General features: G+C 37.0%; 2 protein-coding genes, 1 long non-coding RNA gene and 1 other non-coding gene across 4 annotated transcripts; all 4 read right to left on the reverse strand.

Moving 5' to 3' along the window:
- Positions 1 to 431: 431 nt before the first annotated feature.
- Positions 432 to 5,048, reverse strand: atp6v0ca (ATPase H+ transporting V0 subunit ca). The gene is made up of 3 exons (XM_077212323.1): positions 4,724 to 5,048; positions 2,812 to 2,995; positions 432 to 1,510 (listed from the first exon to the last, which is right to left on the reverse strand). The coding sequence occupies exons 1-3, from the start codon at positions 4,794 to 4,796 to the stop codon at positions 1,303 to 1,305; spliced, it is 465 nt and encodes a 154-aa protein (XP_077068438.1). The 5' UTR covers positions 4,797 to 5,048; the 3' UTR covers positions 432 to 1,302.
- A 1,849-nt stretch (positions 5,049 to 6,897) lies between these two features.
- Positions 6,898 to 6,969, reverse strand: trnac-gca (transfer RNA cysteine (anticodon GCA)). The gene has a single exon. It is a non-coding gene; the product is annotated as a tRNA-Cys (tRNA).
- A 170-nt stretch (positions 6,970 to 7,139) lies between these two features.
- Positions 7,140 to 8,099, reverse strand: LOC143721680 (uncharacterized). Its single transcript, XR_013196762.1, has 2 exons — positions 7,892 to 8,099; positions 7,140 to 7,593 (listed from the first exon to the last, which is right to left on the reverse strand). It is a non-coding gene; the product is annotated as an uncharacterized LOC143721680 (long non-coding RNA).
- Positions 8,100 to 9,944: 1,845 nt separating this feature from the next.
- On the reverse strand, positions 9,945 to 21,275 carry lasp1 (LIM and SH3 protein 1). The gene is made up of 7 exons (XM_077212324.1): positions 20,590 to 21,275; positions 17,724 to 17,818; positions 14,407 to 14,491; positions 13,495 to 13,602; positions 11,737 to 11,827; positions 11,560 to 11,648; positions 9,945 to 11,476 (listed from the first exon to the last, which is right to left on the reverse strand). The coding sequence occupies exons 1-7, from the start codon at positions 20,854 to 20,856 to the stop codon at positions 11,303 to 11,305; spliced, it is 909 nt and encodes a 302-aa protein (XP_077068439.1). The 5' UTR covers positions 20,857 to 21,275; the 3' UTR covers positions 9,945 to 11,302.
- Between the last annotated feature and the right edge of the window lie 548 nt (positions 21,276 to 21,823).

The following is a 21,823-nucleotide window of genomic DNA, read 5'->3' on the forward strand; positions in this document are numbered from 1 at the left end:
CTAGCGCCCCCTCTCCTGTGGAAGCGTGACTGCAGAAACGAAAAGCGTCTTTTTTTTTTACGAAGAGGGGAGTTTTTACGTCATGAAGGGGAGTTTGGTTGAGGCTGCAATGCAGAGATTCATACAACCAGATGGTAACCTGCGGATTAATCCCTCATATAATTATATCCGTCTCTTGACTCTCCATGATGTGAGAGCATCATGATTGTTAAATGTATAGTTGCAGTTTCTGAATATATTTAGGTGATACACAATTCTCAGATATGATTTGTGCTCTAGTGAAAAACACCTGGGTTCATAATAGGTTGCAATTTGTGCCCATGCAGTTAAATGACATGTTACACTGCCAAGTAATATTGGCTTGAACTTTGAACTTCTGTGGTATTTTCCATTGTTACATCACATGTGATTGAATAAAAGAGAAACTGAAATTAGGTTGAGGAAGTTTTATTCGGAAACTGGACAAGCTGCGCTGGTGTTCACCCATTAATGGAACCAGAAACAGTATCAACTACAGGTAAAACGCTACACCTCTGAAGAAATGTCATGTTAAGAGTTAAAACACACTCTCGCTCATAAACACACGTGTGCATTCATTCATTTCACACTTAGTAAACTTGCACATCAATACCTTAAGACAATGGTCTCCATGGTAATCAATGATAAACATACCCAATGGAACTCAACAAATTTCCCACAGAGCAATTCACCTACCTATACAGATATACATGTATATTTCTGATACACACACACACTCACATAATTCATTTAGATAATCAGGATATCAATAGACTTTGATCCATTTAAACTGTTTAATGAACATCTCAAAATCTTCATAAATAATCAGCAGAAACAAAACAAACAGTAATAATCCATCTTTTTTACATTTAGGTCCTCAACATCAGTGTCAATTTAAAAGGTCCCAAAAGTGAGAAAACAAAATAACAGTTGATTTGTTCTTTAAACAAAAATAAAACTGACAAAATAAAAGGATGACAAACAAGTGTAGCATAGGAGAAATAGGGCATCTATTTAAACACACACAGGACGAGGGCAATAGCTACACAGCGCATTTACAGGGGAACACACATCAGGCTACTATACACAGAGAGGAGGCTCAATCACACATTCACTTGCAAACAGCACACTCACGATACACGCATGCACGCAAAAAAAAAATCCCCTCTCATTGTTTCGGGTGGTGAAATTACTCAATGTGTATCATCAGGAGGATGTTTGTGTTGGTGCGTCTGTGTGTGTGTTTGATGGTTGTTCATGTGTAAGAGATGATAAGAGCAACGATTAACCCTTGGTGGACAGGATAAGAGCAACAATTAGACCATAAAGCCCCAGAACCTCAGCGAAAATGAGGATGAGGATCATCCCCACAAATAAACGAGGCTGCTGGGCTGTGCCCCTCACTCCTGCGTCACCCACGATACCAATGGCGAAGCCAGCCGCAAGACCACTAAGACCCACGCTCAGCCCGGCACCGAGGTGCAAGAAACTCCTAAAGAGAGAGACAAGCACACAAAACACATTTGTATAGTGTTATATTTTTTTTTGTAACAATATTTTTTACATTATAAATTTTATAAAATGTAGACAATTGACAAATGTAATTGTGATTTTCCCATTACATCCAATTAATAATTAAATAAATAACAATGAAAGAACAAAAACCTTACACCTCCATGTACAGATGTAGCCTCTTCAATTGTTTATATACCCTACCTATCAATTCTAATATAATTTTTTAAAATCTTTTTTGTAACAATATATCTTATGTCTAACTAACAAAGACAATAAAATGTAGACAGTAATGGGGATCTTTACATTATAACTAAAAGTGTATAACAAAACACAGCAGTCTTCAATGTTACAAAAAGTTACAAAAGTGATTCAGTCAAGAGCTGTGAGAAATTCTTTCTTTTCTTGCTTGATTAACATTAACGACACAGATAACAGCAGGTTTATTAGGCTGCCGTCACTTTAAGATCGAATACATGCTCTAATATACAGTTACACATGCATTTTCTCTCTAAACTGTTTACATTCACTTAAGACATAAATTACCGTTTATGAGGATACTTCCATTGGGTCCCAATTATGCTGCCAAAAGAACTCAGTTCAGTACTCACATGCTCTATGAGCTGCGGCTTCATGTGCGTGTCTCTCCGACAGCATGTGCATATAGCGAAATGAGTTCTCTTTCTACACTACACTTTTACATTTTAATATCACTTGTTTTTAAACCGCAATGCTTAAAAACGCATGTAAACCATAAGCTTTCGTGACTGCGTAGTACAGCAAAGTAACCAAGCTAGAGATGATAGTCCAAGATCTCTACCGGTTGACAGATTTCTACTGGTTAATCGTGTCTATCGGTACATCGGTTTATATACTCTCACTATCAATTCTAATAAAAGTGTTATATCTTTTTTGTAACAATATCTTTTTTGTGTCAAACATTGAAGAGAATAAAATATAGACAGTCATTGGGATTTTTCCATTACAACCAAATAAAATATATTAATAATAATAATAATTTACAAAAAAAGAACAATAACCTTACACCTCCATGTACACAAACTGTAATAACCTCTTTAATTGTTTATATACCTTTATTGTCTATCAATTCTAATATAGTATTATTTCTAGATTTCAATTGTTCTTATCATATAAAACAGATGGTTAATTAAATTACAACTCAGGCAGCAATAACAAATGAGCTCGTTTTTGTTTCTGAGGAAGCTGAGAGTGACTTGTAGGAAAATCAAACAAGACACACACGTGAGGTGCGTGACTCACTTGTAGAGGGTGACTGTGGCAGAGATGTTGTTGGCAATGAGTACGGCCACCACCAGGCCGTAAATGGCAATGATACCCGCCATGACCACGGGAATGATGGACTTCATGATCAGCTCCGGTCGCATCACTGACATGGCAGCAATGCCCGTGCCACTCTTGGCTGTCCCATATGCAGCACCCAATGCTAAAAAGAGAGAAGAGGAGAATTAACACGTGCAAGGAGACAGAGAGAGTGAGAACAAATACTTATGATGGGTTAAAGTTCAATGAATACAGGACAAGGCAAAGTTGTGGGTTCGAGCGAATACCCAACTAATGAACAGCGAACACCATTCTAACACATGTGTCTGAAATATCAACCCCCGAATACACACCAGCTGTTCTATGGCACGAACACAGTGTAACTGTTTTAAGGAAAAACAACAATACAAGCATAACCACTGGGGTTTTTTTCATGCACTGGTCAATGTTGAGATTTGGAGAAATGTTGCTTCCATAACATGTCTTCTTTTAGTGCAAAGGAAACTCATACTTAAGTATTTGTTTTATTACACACATTATCCATTCACGTCTGTAAATTACAATACATATAGGCAGTTTTCTAAAAAAGTTTTTATTATTAAATCATGCACTGAGCCAGAAATCAGAAACTTCAGTAGCTCTTTTTTTTATTCCTTTCTATATTCTGAAGTTTTTTTAACTGAGGTGTTTGTTCATATATCATTTACATAATGTTATTCCTAAAAACATGGTAATTTTTTTTCTGGCTGTTGGCTATATTTTCAGATATATGGAGTGATACAAAAATATATACAAAATCCCTTTCAGTAAAAGATCTTTAATAATGTTTCTTAATCTTTATCCAATGTTCAGATTTCTGTTCTGGAAATGTATGTAAACCATGCATATTTAAATTAGATAATATATTATTGTTTGATAACATTTGTGTTTAAACAACATTTAAGAAAATCTGGAATACAAAACCAGTTAGGGAAGTATGGTAATATTTATCAGTTACATTTTTACCCTAATTAAATGTGTTGTCTTGCTTTAAAGGTTTTAAAAAGCAAGGTCAGCAAAACATTAAAACAGTGGCCAATTATTGTCTCTTTCAGTCACATGACTGAATACACCAGCGAGTTCCCTTGGTTTGTAGGAAGCAGACGAGGAGGTGCTTCAAATTTATTTGGATCATTCCGGGATTTAGGCACGGTGTGCTGACTGACACTGAGTAAATGTAAAATACTAAGAGTAATGGCTGTTGTTTGAATACAGAAAATAAGTGTGGCTCTGACTGAGATAAACAGTTAAACGGACAAGGACGTTTTTGTCTGGGCGTGTAAGTTAGTTCGTGTTTTAAAAAGTACTGTCGTATTAGATAAGAGCAAACCTGCTCATGTTAATTAAGTAATGCATTTCGCCTTAGCTTGAAAAAAAAAAATCAATGACACTAAAACGACGCTACTGTTACAGGCTAGACCAATATATAGAATAGATGAGATTATTAGAATAACAAAAAATCGGTCGTGTCTTCCAACCATATATGTTTAGAGGACATTAAATAAATGACGTCTTTGCGCAAACATTTTAACAGGAGACTCAGCTCGTCCGAAACGAGAGCATCTTAGGTCTTCCACGCAGGGATCGGTGAACCGTGACAATTAAGGAAATAATGAAACGAAATAAATAATTTATAGACATTACGTCAAGTGAGACGTCATGTGCCGTGATGGAAACCTTCGCATCCCTTCTCCTACTACAGGTAGCGCTAAACGGCTCAGCGAGCCGCAACACCACCAGTCTGCCCCTTTCACAGACAACGGATCGATACCAAGCGATCATTGCGTTTACTCAGGGTTTTCATTTAATAAAGCATTCACTGAATTTAAGGTTAAAATGACGCGTCTCTTACCACTGAACACCATTGCTGCTGAGGCACCCATCACTGCGAAGAAGGGTGAGTACTCGGGGCTCGAGGCAGACATTCTTCTGGCGCGTTCAGGACACTAAAACTAAAGACAGAAAGGGAAGAAGGCCTCAGTCTAGGAGTTTAAGGTTCCAAAGAAGATCTATTCTAGGTTGACAGGTCTTGTAAGAGCAGGAGAGGATGGTCACGAATCCGACAGGACGCTGATCGCCGGTGGAGAGGAAGAAAATGGCGAAATGGAGAGTGTCACATGATCCACCATGAGTGCAGGGTCCATTTCCGCTTCTCTGGGGATGACTTATGAATACGCAATGCGTTTCTTTTTAGGATTTTGAAATGACTGATTGTCACGGGATCACAGAGAGAACTTTCAGCGTTTTAGTAGAATTAAATGCACATTAGTAATTTTGTGTGAGCATTAGTTTTGTGTGGCTCTGTCATTTGAATAACACCCCTATTTTATAGGTATTTTTGGTATATTCCATTGCAGGCTTCCACTTTGATATGTGTGAATGCAATCCCGGATCATAGAAGGAATATAAGCCTGTAAACCAGTTGTTTATCTGGTTTAAATTGTTTAAATCTTTCATAACCACCAGATGTTAGCCAAAAATGATATGGATAAGATCAAATATTTTATTGTATTAACCATTTTTAAGAATAAGGTTGTGGAACTGCAGGATACAACATATAGCCTAGGCTTAAAATCCAATTGACCAGTTTTCTGAATGCATTTACTAGAACTATTTGTAGGCCCCCATTAATGAAACTAGAAATATTTACTAAAGCATTTAAATGTCAAAGAAATGTTGAAGTAACATTATTTTAACATTTCCTGTGGACGTGTATTAGGTGTACATTGTCATGTGCTTCGTCTCATGACTTGGAGCTGGAGAGTCCAGAGAGGAAGTAACTTTATGTTACTCACTCTCGGGCACAGACATGAGCAGACTCCTGTAATATTAAAACTGCTTTGTTTGATGAACGGCTCTGAAGTGTGTGTGTGTGTGTGTGTGTGTGTGTGTGTGTGTGTGTGTGTGTGTGTGTGTGTGTGTGTGTGTGTGTGTGTGTGTTTCCCTTTTCTGATTTTTGATGGGAACCAAAATACTAAAAGTTACACTCTTATATGCTTGATGGCTGCTGATGACAGTCACCTGATATATCATTACATACATTTTACACATTCATAGTGTAAATTCACTGTCTATTTACACATCTAGGCATTTACACTAAAGAGAGACATTGCCAGGTGCTTAGTGGGAAAATGTAAGTTTCTGGGCAACATTTTCAATCCATAATGCCTTTTATCTATAAAATGTAATACCTCAGTTGATTATGTTGTTCACGATTCAATGTTTTATGCAACTATAGCTGCTTGGACTTAATTGTCTGACAGTCATTGACTTTAATAGAAACAGAATCAATAGCCATTCAATGAAAAAACACATGACAAAACACTTAATAAACTAAAGAAATAAAATGGTACATAATATAGACAATTATAATTAAACTAGCAAATATAATATGCCTGCATTTGCCAGTGAAGAAAAGTCAAAATCTTCAGGGAGCACAGGCTGATTTGACTGAGGAAAATCTAAATACATATATTAAACAAGGGGCCGGTGTCACAGACAGGGCTTAGATTAAGCCAGGATTAGGCCTTAGTTCAATTAGGGCATTTAAGTAGCTTTAATAAACTTACCTTTGAAAGAAAAAGAAAAAAACATTAGGGCAAATGGTGTGTATCTTGAGACAAAACAATGGCACTGACATATTTTAAGATCTGTCAGAGTATAGCCTAAGTTACAAAACAGCTCACAAATGCATTTAAATCTAGGACTAGTTTAAGCCTGGTCTGTGAAACCGGGGGAATATGATTTATGGCTGAGAATGCTCATTGGAGGGTTGATGTGGTTTCATTGGATGTCGCTGTAATTCCTCATATTTCGTGTGTTTGTCTACGTGGCATTCGCTCACATCTGGTGTCCGGTGCTGCACTCTGTTGGTGATCTGTATCCAGCACAAATCACTTGGTGCAAGTTTAAATATGTCTTCAATTTCGTCTCACTCTTGTTATGAGCGTGGATAACTTGTTTAATCGAGTTATATTTGCAGACATACGGTTTTAATACATAAATGTATTTTCTCAAAACAACCGTAGGGGGCACCCGGATTTGAACCGGGGACCTCTTGATCTGCAGTCAAATGCTCTACCACTGAGCTATACCCCCACGTCACATTAGCAGTTTTCAGTTATTCATATATAAATATAGATATAATCAGTCATGTACAAATTCCCCATAACGCATAGGCCTACTAATATTTTAATAATAATTCCGTAGACTGTTTGTCCATCTGTTTAATACATTCATGACACAAATAATTTTACACAATTAGGCCGTTTCATCCTCACAAAGGCTCTTTATTTTGAAAACCAATTGGTAATTTTTGAACATCCATTGACATAAAATACATGCATTTGAAAATAGATATATTTTCAGATAGATATGTGCAAAAATTATAGGCAGAAGAATAGGACACAAATAAATAGCCAGACAGCCATAGATCTGTCTCTTAGAGTTTGTGTTACTGTTTCAAACCATGGACTGCGCCTTTAGGAAAATATTTTTCTAAATAAAAGGTAGGAGGAACACAGCAGTCTGGTGTAGTAGGGTGTGTTTGTGTCAGGTGCTATCCTGTAGGAACAGTGTTTGTATGACAGAGAGATGAGAAGGAAGTGTGAAGTCTCATCCTGTAAGTGTATCCTGCTGCGTCCTCCAGTGAATTCAGTGAACAGCTCCTCATCTCAGGATCCAGAGACATGATCCCACAAACACAGAGCTTCTTCCTGTAAGCTGCAACAAAATACAGCGCATATAGCGGTTATAGTGAGGCCTAGTAGCTAATATTCTTTTTTTTAACTAACATAACCCCGCGTTAGTCTGTTGTGCTTATTTCATTTTTTTTACTGTTACAATTTTAATATCCAGCTACATTTTAAAATTATACTCCTAATTACTAACCATACAACCTGCCTTCATGATTTGGTCCGTCAACCCAATATTATCAAGGATAGCTAGTATAAACAGCACAAAGAGTGTTGTTTTTCTTGATAAAGTGTAAAAACACAATTAGCTCAAATTCATCGCCAACCTTTGTGTTCAAATCCCTCCTGAGGACGTGAATCCCGCATCCGCTCTCATGGATGCTATGGCGATCACAGCATGTAGATTATGTAGGACAGGAACATGAGGCCGATGATGGCGAAGAACATCAATACCAAGATGTCCAGCATGATGTTTGGAGAGCAGAAGCGGAGGATGATCAGGCAGCGATAAGGGCTGTTGGACCGCTGTGGTCTGAGATCCTCCCCGCCAGCTGATCGCTATAATACTACTGTCATCCCTTCTAGAAAGATGCAGCAAACAATAAGAGGGGCCGAGCGCTGAACGTGGAGTTTATCATGCGTATCCTCTTTTGATGAGTGCAAGATTTGATTATTAGGATCAAACTAGTCTGTACTTCAATAAACGAAAAAAGGGAGGTATAACTAGATGATAAGAAAGCATTACTTAATATGGGTTTGTTTATCAGGAGAGGCAGCTAAATGTGTTACATTTGAAAGTTGAGCAGGATGTGTGTGCTTCTGCTTTTTTCTTTTAACTCCGAATGCATGTGAAGATTCACACAAGGTGAACCATGACACGAGGGCAAGCATTTATACATGCTCACAAGGTTTCTTTTGTGTGACATAAGCATTTTTCTCTCTCACATTTTCGTTCCATTTCAATATTCTTCCTGTTTATTTTTGGGTGATTTGTCATTCAATAATGACCATTACTAACAGTGAGATGTTATACATACAAGTCAGAGTCTGTCACACCAGAGTGTAAAAAAAGAACAATCAACTTTAGCTAAACCTTGTTAGATTTAAGCTAGAATAGCATGTATTGGAATAACGAGATGAAACAAAACAAAAGGGTTTACGTGAAATAAAAAGCATTGAAGTACTTAATCTGATTTGGATATTTATGCAATCTTGGATATTTTAAGTATCTTGATTTATATCTCTTTATGTCAACTTAAATTATACAATACCATTCAAATTTAGGGATCAGTAGGATTTATTTCTGAAAGAAAATAACAGATTTAGGACTATCAAAAGTGTCAGTAAAGACAATTTTTCAAAATATATTTCAAGAAAGCCTTTTTTAAGTAAATGCAGTTCTTTTCAACTTTCTATTCATCAAAGAATCCTGAAAAACTGCATAAAGCTCACAATATTACAGTTTTTGTATTTTTGATTAAATAAATGCAGCCTTAGTGAGCAAATGATGGCTTTCAAACACATTAAAAAAATCTTGCCCACCCCAAACATTTGAATGGTAATGTACATTTTAGTAAACACTTACATTTATGCATTTGTTTATCCAAAGGAACTTACATTGCATTTGAAGGTACAGTACACATTTACATTCTTATCAGAACTTGCTTTCCCTGGGAATCGAACCCATGAACTTAGCGTTGCAAGCACCAACACTCTACTGTTTGAGGTACAGGATGAGAGTGGCAGGAAAAATCATGCGGACACAGAGTTAAAATTAACTCTTTACAGGATATTTTTGAGCTTTACACCATCCAACAGGCCAACAAGATCGTATTAGACTCTTCACATGTATTATATCCTGAGTATGCGCCGATGAACTCTGGTTGGAGATACAGGGTTCCATTATGCAAATATAACCGATAGAAATATTCATTAGTACCACTGTCTGTCAAATTAATTAATGAGCGATTGCAGAAGGAAGTTAAATAACTGCAATAGCTGGTATAACAGGAAGGAACCGAGGGTTGTGTTATATGTACTGTTTTTATGATGTAGGGTTTTTAGGATTTATAATGATTGTTAATGTTGCATGTTACATGTGTTGACGTTGCAGCAGTTCCCTAATCTAAAACAAATTTCTCCTAAGGGAGACAATAAATGCTACCTTGACCGTGTATATAACATATACGTTGGAAAAAGTGCAGCAGCTGGTTATAAGGTGTTTAAAAATGTTACACTGAATTGGAGAGATATTGGTGATAGTACACTGATACTAGATATCAAAGAAATTCTGCGGATATGTTTTCAAGGAAAAAGTAACCCAGATATTGCACCTTTGAAGTTACAATTGTGAAAAAAGTGTGAAAGCAAAACACTTACTTTGATCATTCTCTGTATCTATATTTTGGCATTTTAGAGAACAATGATCAGTAGAATCTCATTAGAGTCTTTGCACAGTAACATAGTTTCCAGTTATACATGCTAGGCTCTAAAACATTCTAATACCGTTAACAATTCTTTTCGTTCGACAAACCCGCCTGCCTTGGTATACAAATAGATTTTTTTTATTCCACTGATATTGATAAATTGACATTAAAATTCCGTCTCGTACAATACCAGCAAGGCAATGTGAATAAGCAATGAAATGAGGAAAAAAAATCAAACTAACAAAAACATCAATAACAACGTCTTACAGTTTCATACTATGCACATGGAACACCCCAAAACCGTAATGGAACAAAATCAATGGAATGATTAAAATCCAAAGCAAAAATGGTCCATAGAATTGTGCTTGTGCTCCTCGCTTCTATTCTACAATGCTGTTCCACTCCTCGCTCGCTAAGTGACTATATAGTTTCTTTTTTTCCCTTTATTAAGTATATCACTATTTCCTTGTCATTTTTAAAAGCAGGAGCAACAGAACAAAATTATGCTCATATATTCTAATTCATTTCCTAAAGGGCCAGCGGAATGTGAAGGAGCTTGAGAGAATATGAAAGTAGCAAAAGGCTTCGCCCCTTAAGATTCCAGTTTCAACACATGATGCAAATGGTAAGACGTATGGAATGATTGGAATGACCAGAAGTCTTATATTCAAGCATTGTTACAGAACCACAGTCAATGAGATGTGAAACAGTACTGAATACATCACAATTACAGACTGCAAAAAAGATATGAAACAATTAAAAATATATATGTATATATAAAAAAAACCCCGTAACAACTGAAGTTCGGACCAGATTCTTTCACATATTGTCATAGCAACTGATAAGATAAATTTGTTGAGATGTCTGCGAAGTGCTCTATGGCAGGCCCTGTGTGGTCATGTATTTTGTGGGTTTGTGTGTGCGAGTCTTATTAAGACCTAAGTGCCACTTGTGACAGCACCTTTACAGGACTGAGGAAACGCGTATTTAAAAGATAAACAGACAGCAAAAGCAATAGAAAGTGAGATGCATATAGAGAGAAAGATATGGGTGAAAGGAGTAAATCATTCACTATTTATGCAAGTACGTGTATGCGCTGTTGGGGTGTGTGATTACATACTGAACTATGTTTGTTTTGGATCATAACCGGGTCACAGCGGCTGACCCCTGATAGGACAGTTAGTGCAGGAAGAGAAGAGGAAAAAGATGAGATCTTGAAAGGTGAGATGGCACTCGGCTAATCATCTGCGTCTCTGCCGCAACCCCCCCTCTTTTTTTTTTCAACCTTTTCATCCTTTCACTCTCTGATGTTCAGATGGCCTCTACGTAGTTAGCAGGCAGCATCCCCTGCTGGCCGGTGCGCTCCACTCTTCCGTACATCCATCCCTCGTCGATCTGCTGAACGTCCACTATCAGGTCACCGTCCAGGAACGACACCTCGTCCTCATCAGCTGCGGTGTAGTCGTACACCGCTCGGTAGCGCTTCTGCAACACATGCAAAGAGGACCGTAAGGACTTGAAAAGGATTGTGTGGGACAGTGTGTGTTAGAGTTTTAAGAGTTTATTACCCCAGAGCTGGGAGGAGGGGCGGCAGCGGCCTGACGCACGGGCTCAGGCTCATAGTGATAGTTCTTAGATGCTGCCGGGGGCTGATATGCTACCAGAGAAAAATGTTCATATTTTAATGCCTCACGGGAAATTGAGACTGCAATGATCATCCAGACAACAATTAAAATATTGTGTACCTGGAGTTGTGATTTGTTGAGGTGTCTGTGGGTGCTGAGGTGGGCCTTCCCCTCCCATTCGGCTCTTCTCAAAGTCCTCATGGTATTTAATCTAAAACACACACAGACATGTACAATGTGTCAAAACAGGAAGAAAGAACAGTAACTATGATGTTGTCACTGTGCTTTATATTCATCATCTCAAAGCCTCGCAAACTAACATTTAGTGATGTACTAAACGTAGTGAATTCTGCAAAATATGTCACCTAAGTAACATTATTTAGCCGAATAACAGTAAAAATTGTGAAAATTATTGGTCATAAAAAGCAGATGTCTTGGAAGCAGCTGGGTTACAAATTATATAAAACATATGCAACATATGACATTGATTTCCAACAAAAAATGTGTAGATGAATAATGGGAGTTATATTACAGTTTCATTATAATTCAAATAATTCTAATTGATAATAAATGGGGGAAAGTCATGTGAGAGGAGGTAATGCCTCCATCAAGCTATTATTGGATATGATCAGTTATGATTGTATATGACTGGTCTGTGCGATAAATCCCGCTTCTTGTTTTCGTGAGCATTCTTGAATCGGCCTGAATGAAGACAATGATGGTGTTAATGGGAAGACTAATATAAAAGTAAGCAAACAACTCAGCCACTTAGATATCATCGCTTTATGTTAAAATCAAACTTGAAGTGCCCTGAAAACATGATGACTGTGTTTTTTTTTGTAAGCAATCAGCTTGGAAAAATAACATTCCCGTGTCTGTGACCAATGTGTACAATAATTTTGCAATATATAAAAACAATATAAAAAAATGTCCGGACTACACACCACACACACACACACACATATATATATATATAAATATTCTATTTGCAATGGAAATCTTTTGTAACATTATGTACTGTCACTTTTAATCAATTTAATGTATCCTTGCTAAATTAAGAAGTACTTTTTCATAAAAAAAAGAACCTTTGAATAGATGTGTTTGATGACTTCACTGACCATGTACTAAAAGCAATCATAGAGCAACAATGAAGACAACCACAATGCTGCACATTTTACAGACACATCCTCAAACTGAGTGGTTTTCTTCTGCAGCAGTGGGCACATTGGCTAAGCGGTTCAAGCTGAAATAACTATAGGAAATTGAAGCGAGGAAGAATAAAAATAGAATGCATGAGAAATATTGTTGCAGTGCTATAACTGAACTACTCAGAAAACCGTCCTTCATTTCGTAAAGTGGTGGTTTCAGCAAGAGGTTTTAATCTAATTAAACTTCATTCTGAGCGAGGGTGACAAATTAATAGTAATTCCTGCACCATCCACAGGGTGTCTCCTGAGCCAGATAATAGCGTGTGGTCTTGCTCGCTTTCATACTGACAGGAAATGACAATGCAAAAAGGAAGTTGGTGACATAAATGTTGCCAGGCAACAGCACAGATACTTCAGCAAACAGGTATAGTGTGAAGGAGGAAGGGTGGGACTAAACAAGTGCTCCATCAAGGTCAAATAATTATGACTGGCTAACAATTCATTAATAAACAATGAAAGGACATTAAGATGATAGAAAAACTATATATTTGTGCTTCTTGGAGAGATGACGAGAAAGGTTGGGACTCCAAGGCACAAAATAAAAAGCAAAAGTAAATATCAGGCATAATACACAGGCAAGAAAGAAAATGAACAGAAAGAACAAAACAATGCTTCCATATCTATGTTTTGGTAGATGATTTTGAATATATTGTTTAAGAGTTGGACCTACGTTGCTTATTTGGTCTTGCGTTTTCTTGATTCTCTGCATCTCTGGTGTGTCGGCCACAGCGCTGAAGCCCCTTCCTTTGTTCTTCTCAAATTCCTCCTTGTAGAGCACCTGCATCCCAAACACACATGTAAATTAATAGCAAATATTCAAGTAATCATAATTGTTCATTTCGATTGAAACAGGTTCACAGGTGTACTTCCCACCCTTATATTACATCAGCATAAACGCAGGTTAGTTAATGGATAATCATAAAAAACAACATTTGGCATTTTCCAACAGTGAACACAGGTGCATAGCATTTAGAAAAACATTTATCATCAACCTCAGAAGGTCAAAATCTAAATATTATGAGCAGTTTTATTTTCTAATGATTTTATTTGAGGAGGTTAATCATTTTTTCAAATCTATTTGGGTCTAAATACAGTTTAAAACCCTGATTTATGTGGTTTTGTAATAAGCTAGCAATAAATTAAATAAAGGTAAAAATTGGGCAAGTTTGGGAACAAATGTTGTTCCGTAGCTACAGATAAACTTCTATTGAAAAATATATTGATTTTTTGTGACAATAATAGAGATAATGAGGATTACTGGTTTATCTTTACTAATGAGGTTTATACAACATCTGTAAAAACTGAGAAAGTGGAATGAGAAGTCATGATGGTTGTTGCTTGTTTAATAGTTTATCTGACCTATAGTTCTAACCAAAAAAAAATCAACAAACATGGGATTTGTGCCTCTAATGTTTTAAAAAGTCACGATACACCAGAATCTGTGTTCCACATAGTTCAACATAGTTCTTCCTCACACAAGAGCAGTGTTGAGTGTGCAGGTGGAGCTCAATGCCACAAAAACCAGAAATCACCAGAAGAGGAGAGAGGATGATAAGAGAAAGCAAATATTGGCATGTTGTACCTGGCTCTGCATCTTGCTTTGCTGTTTCAGGCGCAGGTTCTCCGGAGTGTCTGCAACACTGGTGAATGACGTCTTCGGATAGTGTCTGAAATACACACAGAGCCATTTTAGCTAACATCCGCATTTGAAATCCTTTAAGCATTTGCAATTTAACATCTCAGTATTTCTCCTAGTTGAATGACAAGTATTTTAATTATTAATTTGTTTAGATATAATATTATTCAAATCACATAAACTATTTATGCTGCTGACTGTAGCTCATTGTTATAATGGGCTATTATATTACCCATCAAGGCTACTCAAATTGGACACTTTTTAACCATGTTGCTGATAAAGACAAAGATCCTGAATTATTGGTTGTGTAGGTAAATGCCCACATGGGCTTATCACTGATCTGTATGGGGATAGTGAAGCTGCAAAAGTGTAATTTGTGTCTTGTGTAAACAAGGCAGCTTATTTGCCCTATTTTCACAGACCAACACAACACAAAATTAGCATGACAGAGACAACCCCAACCACAATCATCCAACGCAACATATAATTAGAGTACCAGAAATAACAGAACTTTACAACAGAGTACACAAATTACAATTACAGCACTAACTGATATATTTGGTAATACAGTAGTAAACAGAACTATTACACTAATCATATAACAATATATAATGTGCCACGACAGGTTTTAACAGGACTGATTCAGTAAAATGAATCATACTTCACAACACAACAACTGAGCCAATCAAAACGTTGTCTGCTCCTGGTTACAACAGGACACCCGGTCTGCTTAGTTAACCTCTATATAGTACACAGACGCTGTGTTGCTGCAGGCAACCAACACATAATACAGAACTCTGTAAATCAGTGTCAATAAATATAGACTGATCTTTCCTTTCTCAAAAAGCTATGCCAAAGCCTTAAAAAAGGCATGTAGTGACCTACAAACTAGTTTCAAACATACTTACCATTATGTATACAAGTACCATTTATTTATTTTCTGATACATCATTTAATTAAAAGCCAATAGAGATACAGGGCTCAACATCAAGGATGGGCTGCAGTCTTATTTTAGCATAATATTACCATACATTTTGTAGCTAGTAGGTTTTAATTTTTTATTTTAAGTTTAAGTTTAGTAATTTGGTTATGTGCTTTTGTCTTTTTTTTTTGTTGATTTTTTAAAATATATTTCTATTTAGCTTTAATTTATTTTTATTTTCGGTTTTAGTCATTTTTGTACTTCAACTTATTTTATTTCAGTTAGTTGCCAAGGCAACATTTCTAGTTTCTAATTTTGTATCTAATATTTATATTTTATTTCAGCTTTATTTAAATTAACAAAAAATATTTTCAAGTTTTAGTCCCTCTGTGGTGAAAATCAAGCTTTTAATGTTGTCTATGTGGTGTTTTAAATATGCTTTAAAACAAACCATGTGCAAATTCATAAGTCAACACCAGTATTTTCTCTTTAAAACTGCAGTGAACCAAAGACAGTCCCAAGAACGCGGTTTGAAATCGCTGGTGTTCTGACATCACAAACTACCTTGTAACCAATCACGTTACAGAGTTACATTCAAGCTATTTTAAGGCATGAAGAATTGTTTTCAAGGAAAAAACGTTTAAATCATTTTGGTGAATCAAAGATGAGTTTTAATGGATAAAATGACTGACTAAATGGGGACTTTAACAATAACAGCACTGATGGACTGATGGCAAAAACAAACAAACATTTAGTGTAATTTCTGCTGATTTAAATTATCACCATTAACTTAAGCTATATAGCTGGCTAACATGATGTTTTGTCGGTAACATTACAGCTCTGTCATTTCTAGTGATTACTGTATGACAACCTAATTACCAGTACTAAAAGTTTAATAAATTTGACTGTTATTGCCATTATTATTATTTTTTCTTTTCTACACAGTGTCAAGTTGTGCCTGTCACATAAAAATATATGCACACTTTTGTGGTGGGCGCAATGGAATAAACTAAAAATATATATTGCTGTTGTTGCCTGAGATATATCAGCTAACTACCATTTTCGGCAATACTATCAATCAGTATATTGGCATGCAGTAGTCCAAAACACAATTTTTTATTTTTTTGTTAAAGGTTCTCACTCAAATCACAGACACAGAGAGGTAAACAAACATGCGCAGATAAATGGCACTCAGGCTGATTTATATGTTTATATCAGTTAACAGACAATCCCATCGTGATCCAAGCAGATGATTTTTACTTCGGGTGGACCTGTCATTAGACCATCACTCTGAGAAGTAAACAGGCCTTTATCTGTTGGACGCAAGAGGAAATTACTCTGCCATGCTCACTTACTCAAATTATCTTGGAAATAAGGACTGAGTAAACAGTGGAAGAAGCAGATCTAGACAGAGGGACATACATAAATCATTAGCTAAATAAAGACTAAAGTCCCCTGCTGTATTATGAACATGAGTGTGAGACACACTCACAAAAGGGATGCATTTGCATATTTTCTATGCCAGCTGTTCTTTATGACTTCATACATTTATTCTGCCCATGCTAAGACTGGTGGTCTGCATTAAAACACTTCAAGTGTTAATGAAGTATGAATGGGCAGGGATGCTATAACTGAGGTATCTGACTCACAAGACTAGTCTATTAGTGATCAGAAGTGGATACCAGAAAAGTGAATTCATTTGTGCATGTATATGTATGGGTCATTGTTGTGAAATTATAGGAATTTCCCTCAATGTCATTTCCACAAATGACTGAACAATTCAGCTACTGTGTGAGCAGACGTGACCTTTTCACAATCAAAAGACAAAAAGTGTCTTGTAAATCTTCAATTACAATGTACTAACTTGCTCTTCCTTTAAGATGCTCTTTTTACTTCATTTTTTAAACATCATTTAAGCCGAGCCAGCTATTGCACACTGTTGCCCACTATTGGAAGTTAGCCACTAGTCAAATAGCTATTCAGACATTGTTTTAGAAACCATGAATTAGATATGGCTAATTTTAATATGCAACACCCACTTTTCAATACATCAAGTTCTGCATTATATTTGTGAATTCTCTAAAATGGGATTGTGAATGGAAATTTCGCTGTGATTTTAAAATTTTTAAAGTAGTGACTGAATTTACTTCTGTATTATGACGTATTTTTAAGTGAAATGGCTTACTAAACAAGAAACAAATACATGGTGAGACGTGATTTTGTCCAATGATTACAAAGTTAAATATGTTAATTTCATTTAATGCCAACTTTAAGAATATGTATAAGCAGGCCAGACACATAATACACAGAAACCTCACATGCAGAGAGCAGCGATACTTACGCATTACAGTATGGTCTCTTCTCAAAGCCTTTGTAGTTCTTCATGTTTAGAGTCATCTTACAGACCTCGCAGCTAAAGCATCCTTTATGCCAGTACTGAAAGAGAGAGACACAGACAGATGATAGATTAAAGCTTTAAAATGTGTTTGTATTAGGAGGTGTATGCAAAAAAGCAGGGAAATTGTCTGCAACGGACTTGGGAGAGATAAAGACAAATAAAAAGAGCAAATGAGATGAAGTCCTTCAGATCCCCTTAGTGTTGCTAATTCAGTCGCTATGGTCGTTACAAAGTCTATGCGGTTCGCTCTGAGGATTGAATGGAAAAAAACAATGGAGTGCTTGTTCTTGGAAAGCACTTGGAAAGAAATACAGGCTCAGGCACCACATGTGTTGCAAAAGAAGTCTAACTTGAGGTTACATCCATTCGGAGTAAAGACAAGGTTTTTTATTCTGTGTGAATGCATTCATTTTAAAAACTCTCTGGCATGTCTTGAGTGAAGATAGTTTATATGAAACCCCCATAGCACACTGGTTGTCCAGTGGTCACTAAGCAAGTTACATCACAAGTTTCCCAGATTCTTGCAGAATTTGGAAAAACAGAAAGAAAGATCCAAAACAAATGCTGGGAAACACACTGACGCTACTGAGATATTGGTCTCCAAATGGCTATAAACCAAACTATGTAGCTGCAATTTATGCTAGTCTTTGATTAGAAGCTTCCTTAGTTAATGTTAACCACGGGAGTGTTTCAGTAATAAGAGACCACACACACACACAGAAAATGGACTGGGGCGACTGACCTGACCCACTACCCTACATTCCATCCATACAGCCAGTCATGCATGCTGACTGCAATGCGTACAATTTAGATGTTGGTATGTTTGTCTTTCTATATCAAACTCTTTGGCAGTCAGCTGGAATGTCGTAGTTTGATCACATGTGCATGAGTGTGTGAGCAACAAAGTCATGCATCTACTGCAGTACCAACCAGAGGAAGTTGCTCGCAAACACTTGAGCAGAAGTTCCGTTCATAACCGAAAATACACCTTTTACATTTTTTTTAATGGCAAAGCAGAAACTTCAGCATCATTACTCCAGTCTTCAGTGTCACATAACCCTACAGAAATCATATCATCTAATATGATGATTTAAAGAAACAATTCTTATTGTTGAAAACAGTTGTGCTGCTAGATATTTTTGTGGAAATTGTGATCTTTTTTTTTAGGATTCTTAAATGAATAGAAATATTTTGTAACATTGCGAATGTGTCAGTTTAATAAATTGCATGCACCCTTGTTGAATAAAAGTATTCATTTCTTTTAAATAAAAAAATCTTAATGACTCCAACCTCAGAGACTATTTTATGGTGTTTTATTGTTCTTTTTGAAGCTTGATGGTCATCATCTTCTGCTATTGTATAGAAAAGGGCTGCTTAATCTGCTTAACTTCTCTTTCTGTGTGCCACAAATAAAGTGTCCTGAACAGAGTTGATATTCATGTGGGCAAGTAAATATGCATTTTTGTGACCACCTCTCTAGGGTGCGGTTCTTCTGAGGTGTTCTTCAGACTGACAGATGAAGACCTTAAGCACTGAAGCAGAATGACAAGCAATGGTTGGCCTCTCTTCAAGCTGAGGGAACCATCAGCATGCCTCAAAAGAATGACAGTGTGAAGCAACTTATGTGAGGCCTTTACTTTAGGCAATGAATAGGAACCAACTTGTGTACGTGTGTGGGGTCAGTGCTATTTTTCGACATTTGTGGGAGGTGTACCATCAAAAGCCTCAACTTTTACTCTTACGTAAACTGCATGCCTCATTCGCGCACTTTACGTCGGTGTAGACATTCCCCAAGCTGTTTCGTTCAAGGCCACGGAGACTGTCGGCAATCGATAAATGTGCTTTGAACGTCCATTACACGCATTACTTATTATCACTCCGCCCCAGTTTCCCTCCCTCGCAAATACTTGCGCTGCAAGAAAATAAAGGAGGGCGACCCCACCCTCTTGGAGCAACTGAAGACTATCAAAAACCCAAGATTTCACCACTCACAAAACCAGAGCGATAAGGATATGGGTTAAGACGGGGGTGGGGTCAGTAGAGAAAACGTTTCACAAACGTGTCGAGCAGCAACACTTCCTCAGGCCGGTTGGTAAACATGTAGTACAGATGTGCACTTCATGTAAATGCAAGAACCGACTGATATCGCGGTTAACGTTGGACTGATATTTCAGGAATGCGTTTAAAATTGGCCCAAATATAGCACGTTTTTAATAACTCACAGGCCTCATACGTACACGGGCGAAGTTGCATATCTGCGAAGCTGGCTGAATAACAAAAACCCCGAGATAATATACAACCCAAACCGCGTGTATAAACCAGTTGTTTGATTGTCTTTAAGACAAAATCGTCTCTTTGACATGACTTGGGCTGTTTTGGGTTTTTCGGGTCCGTCCATGTCGCCCACAGGACAGACTGACACGTCATAAACAAACCTCCTCCTCCTCGCGACAGAGGCCACGAACAGGCTGATGGCGTTTGTTTGAAAAATAACGACTTCCGCGGAAAATTTCTGTCGATATCAGACGATATACACACTGAAACAAATAAATATATCATCTACAACTTGTAGCATGCTTTGAAGTTATCACAATCAAGGCTTTGCATTAACGTTACTAACTTAGCCCCTTCGCTTAACATTAGACGTTTCCGCTCTGCTCACAATCTCGATAGCCACAGCATCGGAAATGGTCTCCTTTAAGCCACACTATTAAATCTGTATTATACTTATCTAGATCCAAATATACCCCATTCTCACGGCCAGATGTGTAAGCTATGCTAACATATGCTAAGTAACGTTATGCCTTACCTTGTCAAGACAATTCACTTTTTCCGTGGGATACACCACTCGGTTACATCTGCCACACAGTGGGTTCATTTTGGGAGGAATAGTAGCGAAGGAATGAGATGAAGAAACGATCCACAGAGCAGAATTTGTAAGATAACGCGCGACGTGTTGATCGCTAGCCGTTGATGAGTCCAGTTCGCACCGCTGGCTGTCAGACACGGAAGGCGCGCTCACGGCACTGCCGCTCTGTCCTGCTGCGCGCTCCCGTTCAGAGATAAGCAAGGGCATTCAGCGGAAGACTTTCACTCTCAAATATTTATTCTTTATCACTTGAAATGGGGAAAAAAAATCCCGCTCGTAAGTTAAATGACTTAACGCTTGTCGTATCATGTGTTTATATTCAGTTTTATTTGTTTTAAAACCACATCATCCAACGGATCTTAGTACAGATACACATAATTGGGAGTGTACCTGCCCTCATACCGTCTATTCAGTCAAACTATGGCGTTTTAGAATAAATACTGATTACAAAGTGTTTTTAAATAATGCGCACTCAGCATATTCGAACTCTAAGTAAAACTAAAACAGCTACAGTGTCTTTGCTGTTTGTTAATGTATATCAGACAGTTTTCACACAAGCTTTTCACATTATATCCAAAACAGTGAAACCGACGCTTGCTTCAGTTTCGAGCTTTATACTTTGTGTCGCCCTTTGTTTGAGCGACACCTGGTGGCTAAATATGCATTTCAGTAAAGTAGGCCTAAAATACAGTTTTAAATATACCCCCCCCCCCAAAAAAAATATTTTGTCATAATTTACTCACCCTAATGTTATTTCAAACCTTTATGAATTTGAACACAAAATAAGATATTATTAAAGAATGTTGATAACCAGACTGTTGACGGTAGCCATTGATTTCCATAGTATTTTTTTCCTACTATAAGGTTTATATTTTTACTATACCCGTTTTTTGACAAATGTGTCTAGTCTCCAAAGTAAAATTTCAATTGCACCATATTTTTGGTTATAGCTGCTGGCAAGTGACATTCAGACATTTGTCAAGTGTATAAGCCTTTTTCATAAATATCACAAGTTGTTACATGTTTTTTAATTGTTCCAAATTTATACAGAAAAATCAGATCTTGCATATCCAGTTGTTGTTTTTTTCGGGGGGGGCAGACATAGTACTTGTTCAAAAAACACAGATTTCCCACTTCGTCTTGACAGATTGACATTATGTTTGGCGAATATATA

The sequence above is a fragment of the Siphateles boraxobius genome, unplaced genomic scaffold, assembly GCF_051911475.1.
Source record: "Siphateles boraxobius isolate OS27281-9 unplaced genomic scaffold, OSU_SipBor_1 66, whole genome shotgun sequence".
NCBI lineage: Eukaryota > Metazoa > Chordata > Actinopteri > Cypriniformes > Leuciscidae > Siphateles > Siphateles boraxobius.

Excerpts from the sequence above, each read along its gene's own strand:
- atp6v0ca (XM_077212323.1), bottom strand. The coding sequence starts at position 4,796 with ATGTCTGCCTCGAGCCCCGAGTACTCACCCTTCTTCGCAGTGATGGGT. Across the intron at positions 2,996-4,723 it reads AGCAGCAATGGTGTTCAGTG|CATTGGGTGCTGCATATGGG; the intron begins GTAAGAGACGCG and ends CTCTCTTTTTAG. Across the intron at positions 1,511-2,811 it reads GCCACAGTCACCCTCTACAA|GAGTTTCTTGCACCTCGGTG; the intron begins GTGAGTCACGCA and ends CTCTCTCTTTAG.
- lasp1 (XM_077212324.1), bottom strand. The coding sequence starts at position 20,856 with ATGCCCTTGCTTATCTCTGAACGGGAGCGCGCAGCAGGACAGAGCGGC. Across the intron at positions 17,819-20,589 it reads AAGTGAATTGTCTTGACAAG|TACTGGCATAAAGGATGCTT; the intron begins GTAAGGCATAAC and ends TCTCTCTTTCAG. Across the intron at positions 13,603-14,406 it reads AAAGCAAGATGCAGAGCCAG|GTGCTCTACAAGGAGGAATT; the intron begins GTACAACATGCC and ends TTTGGGATGCAG.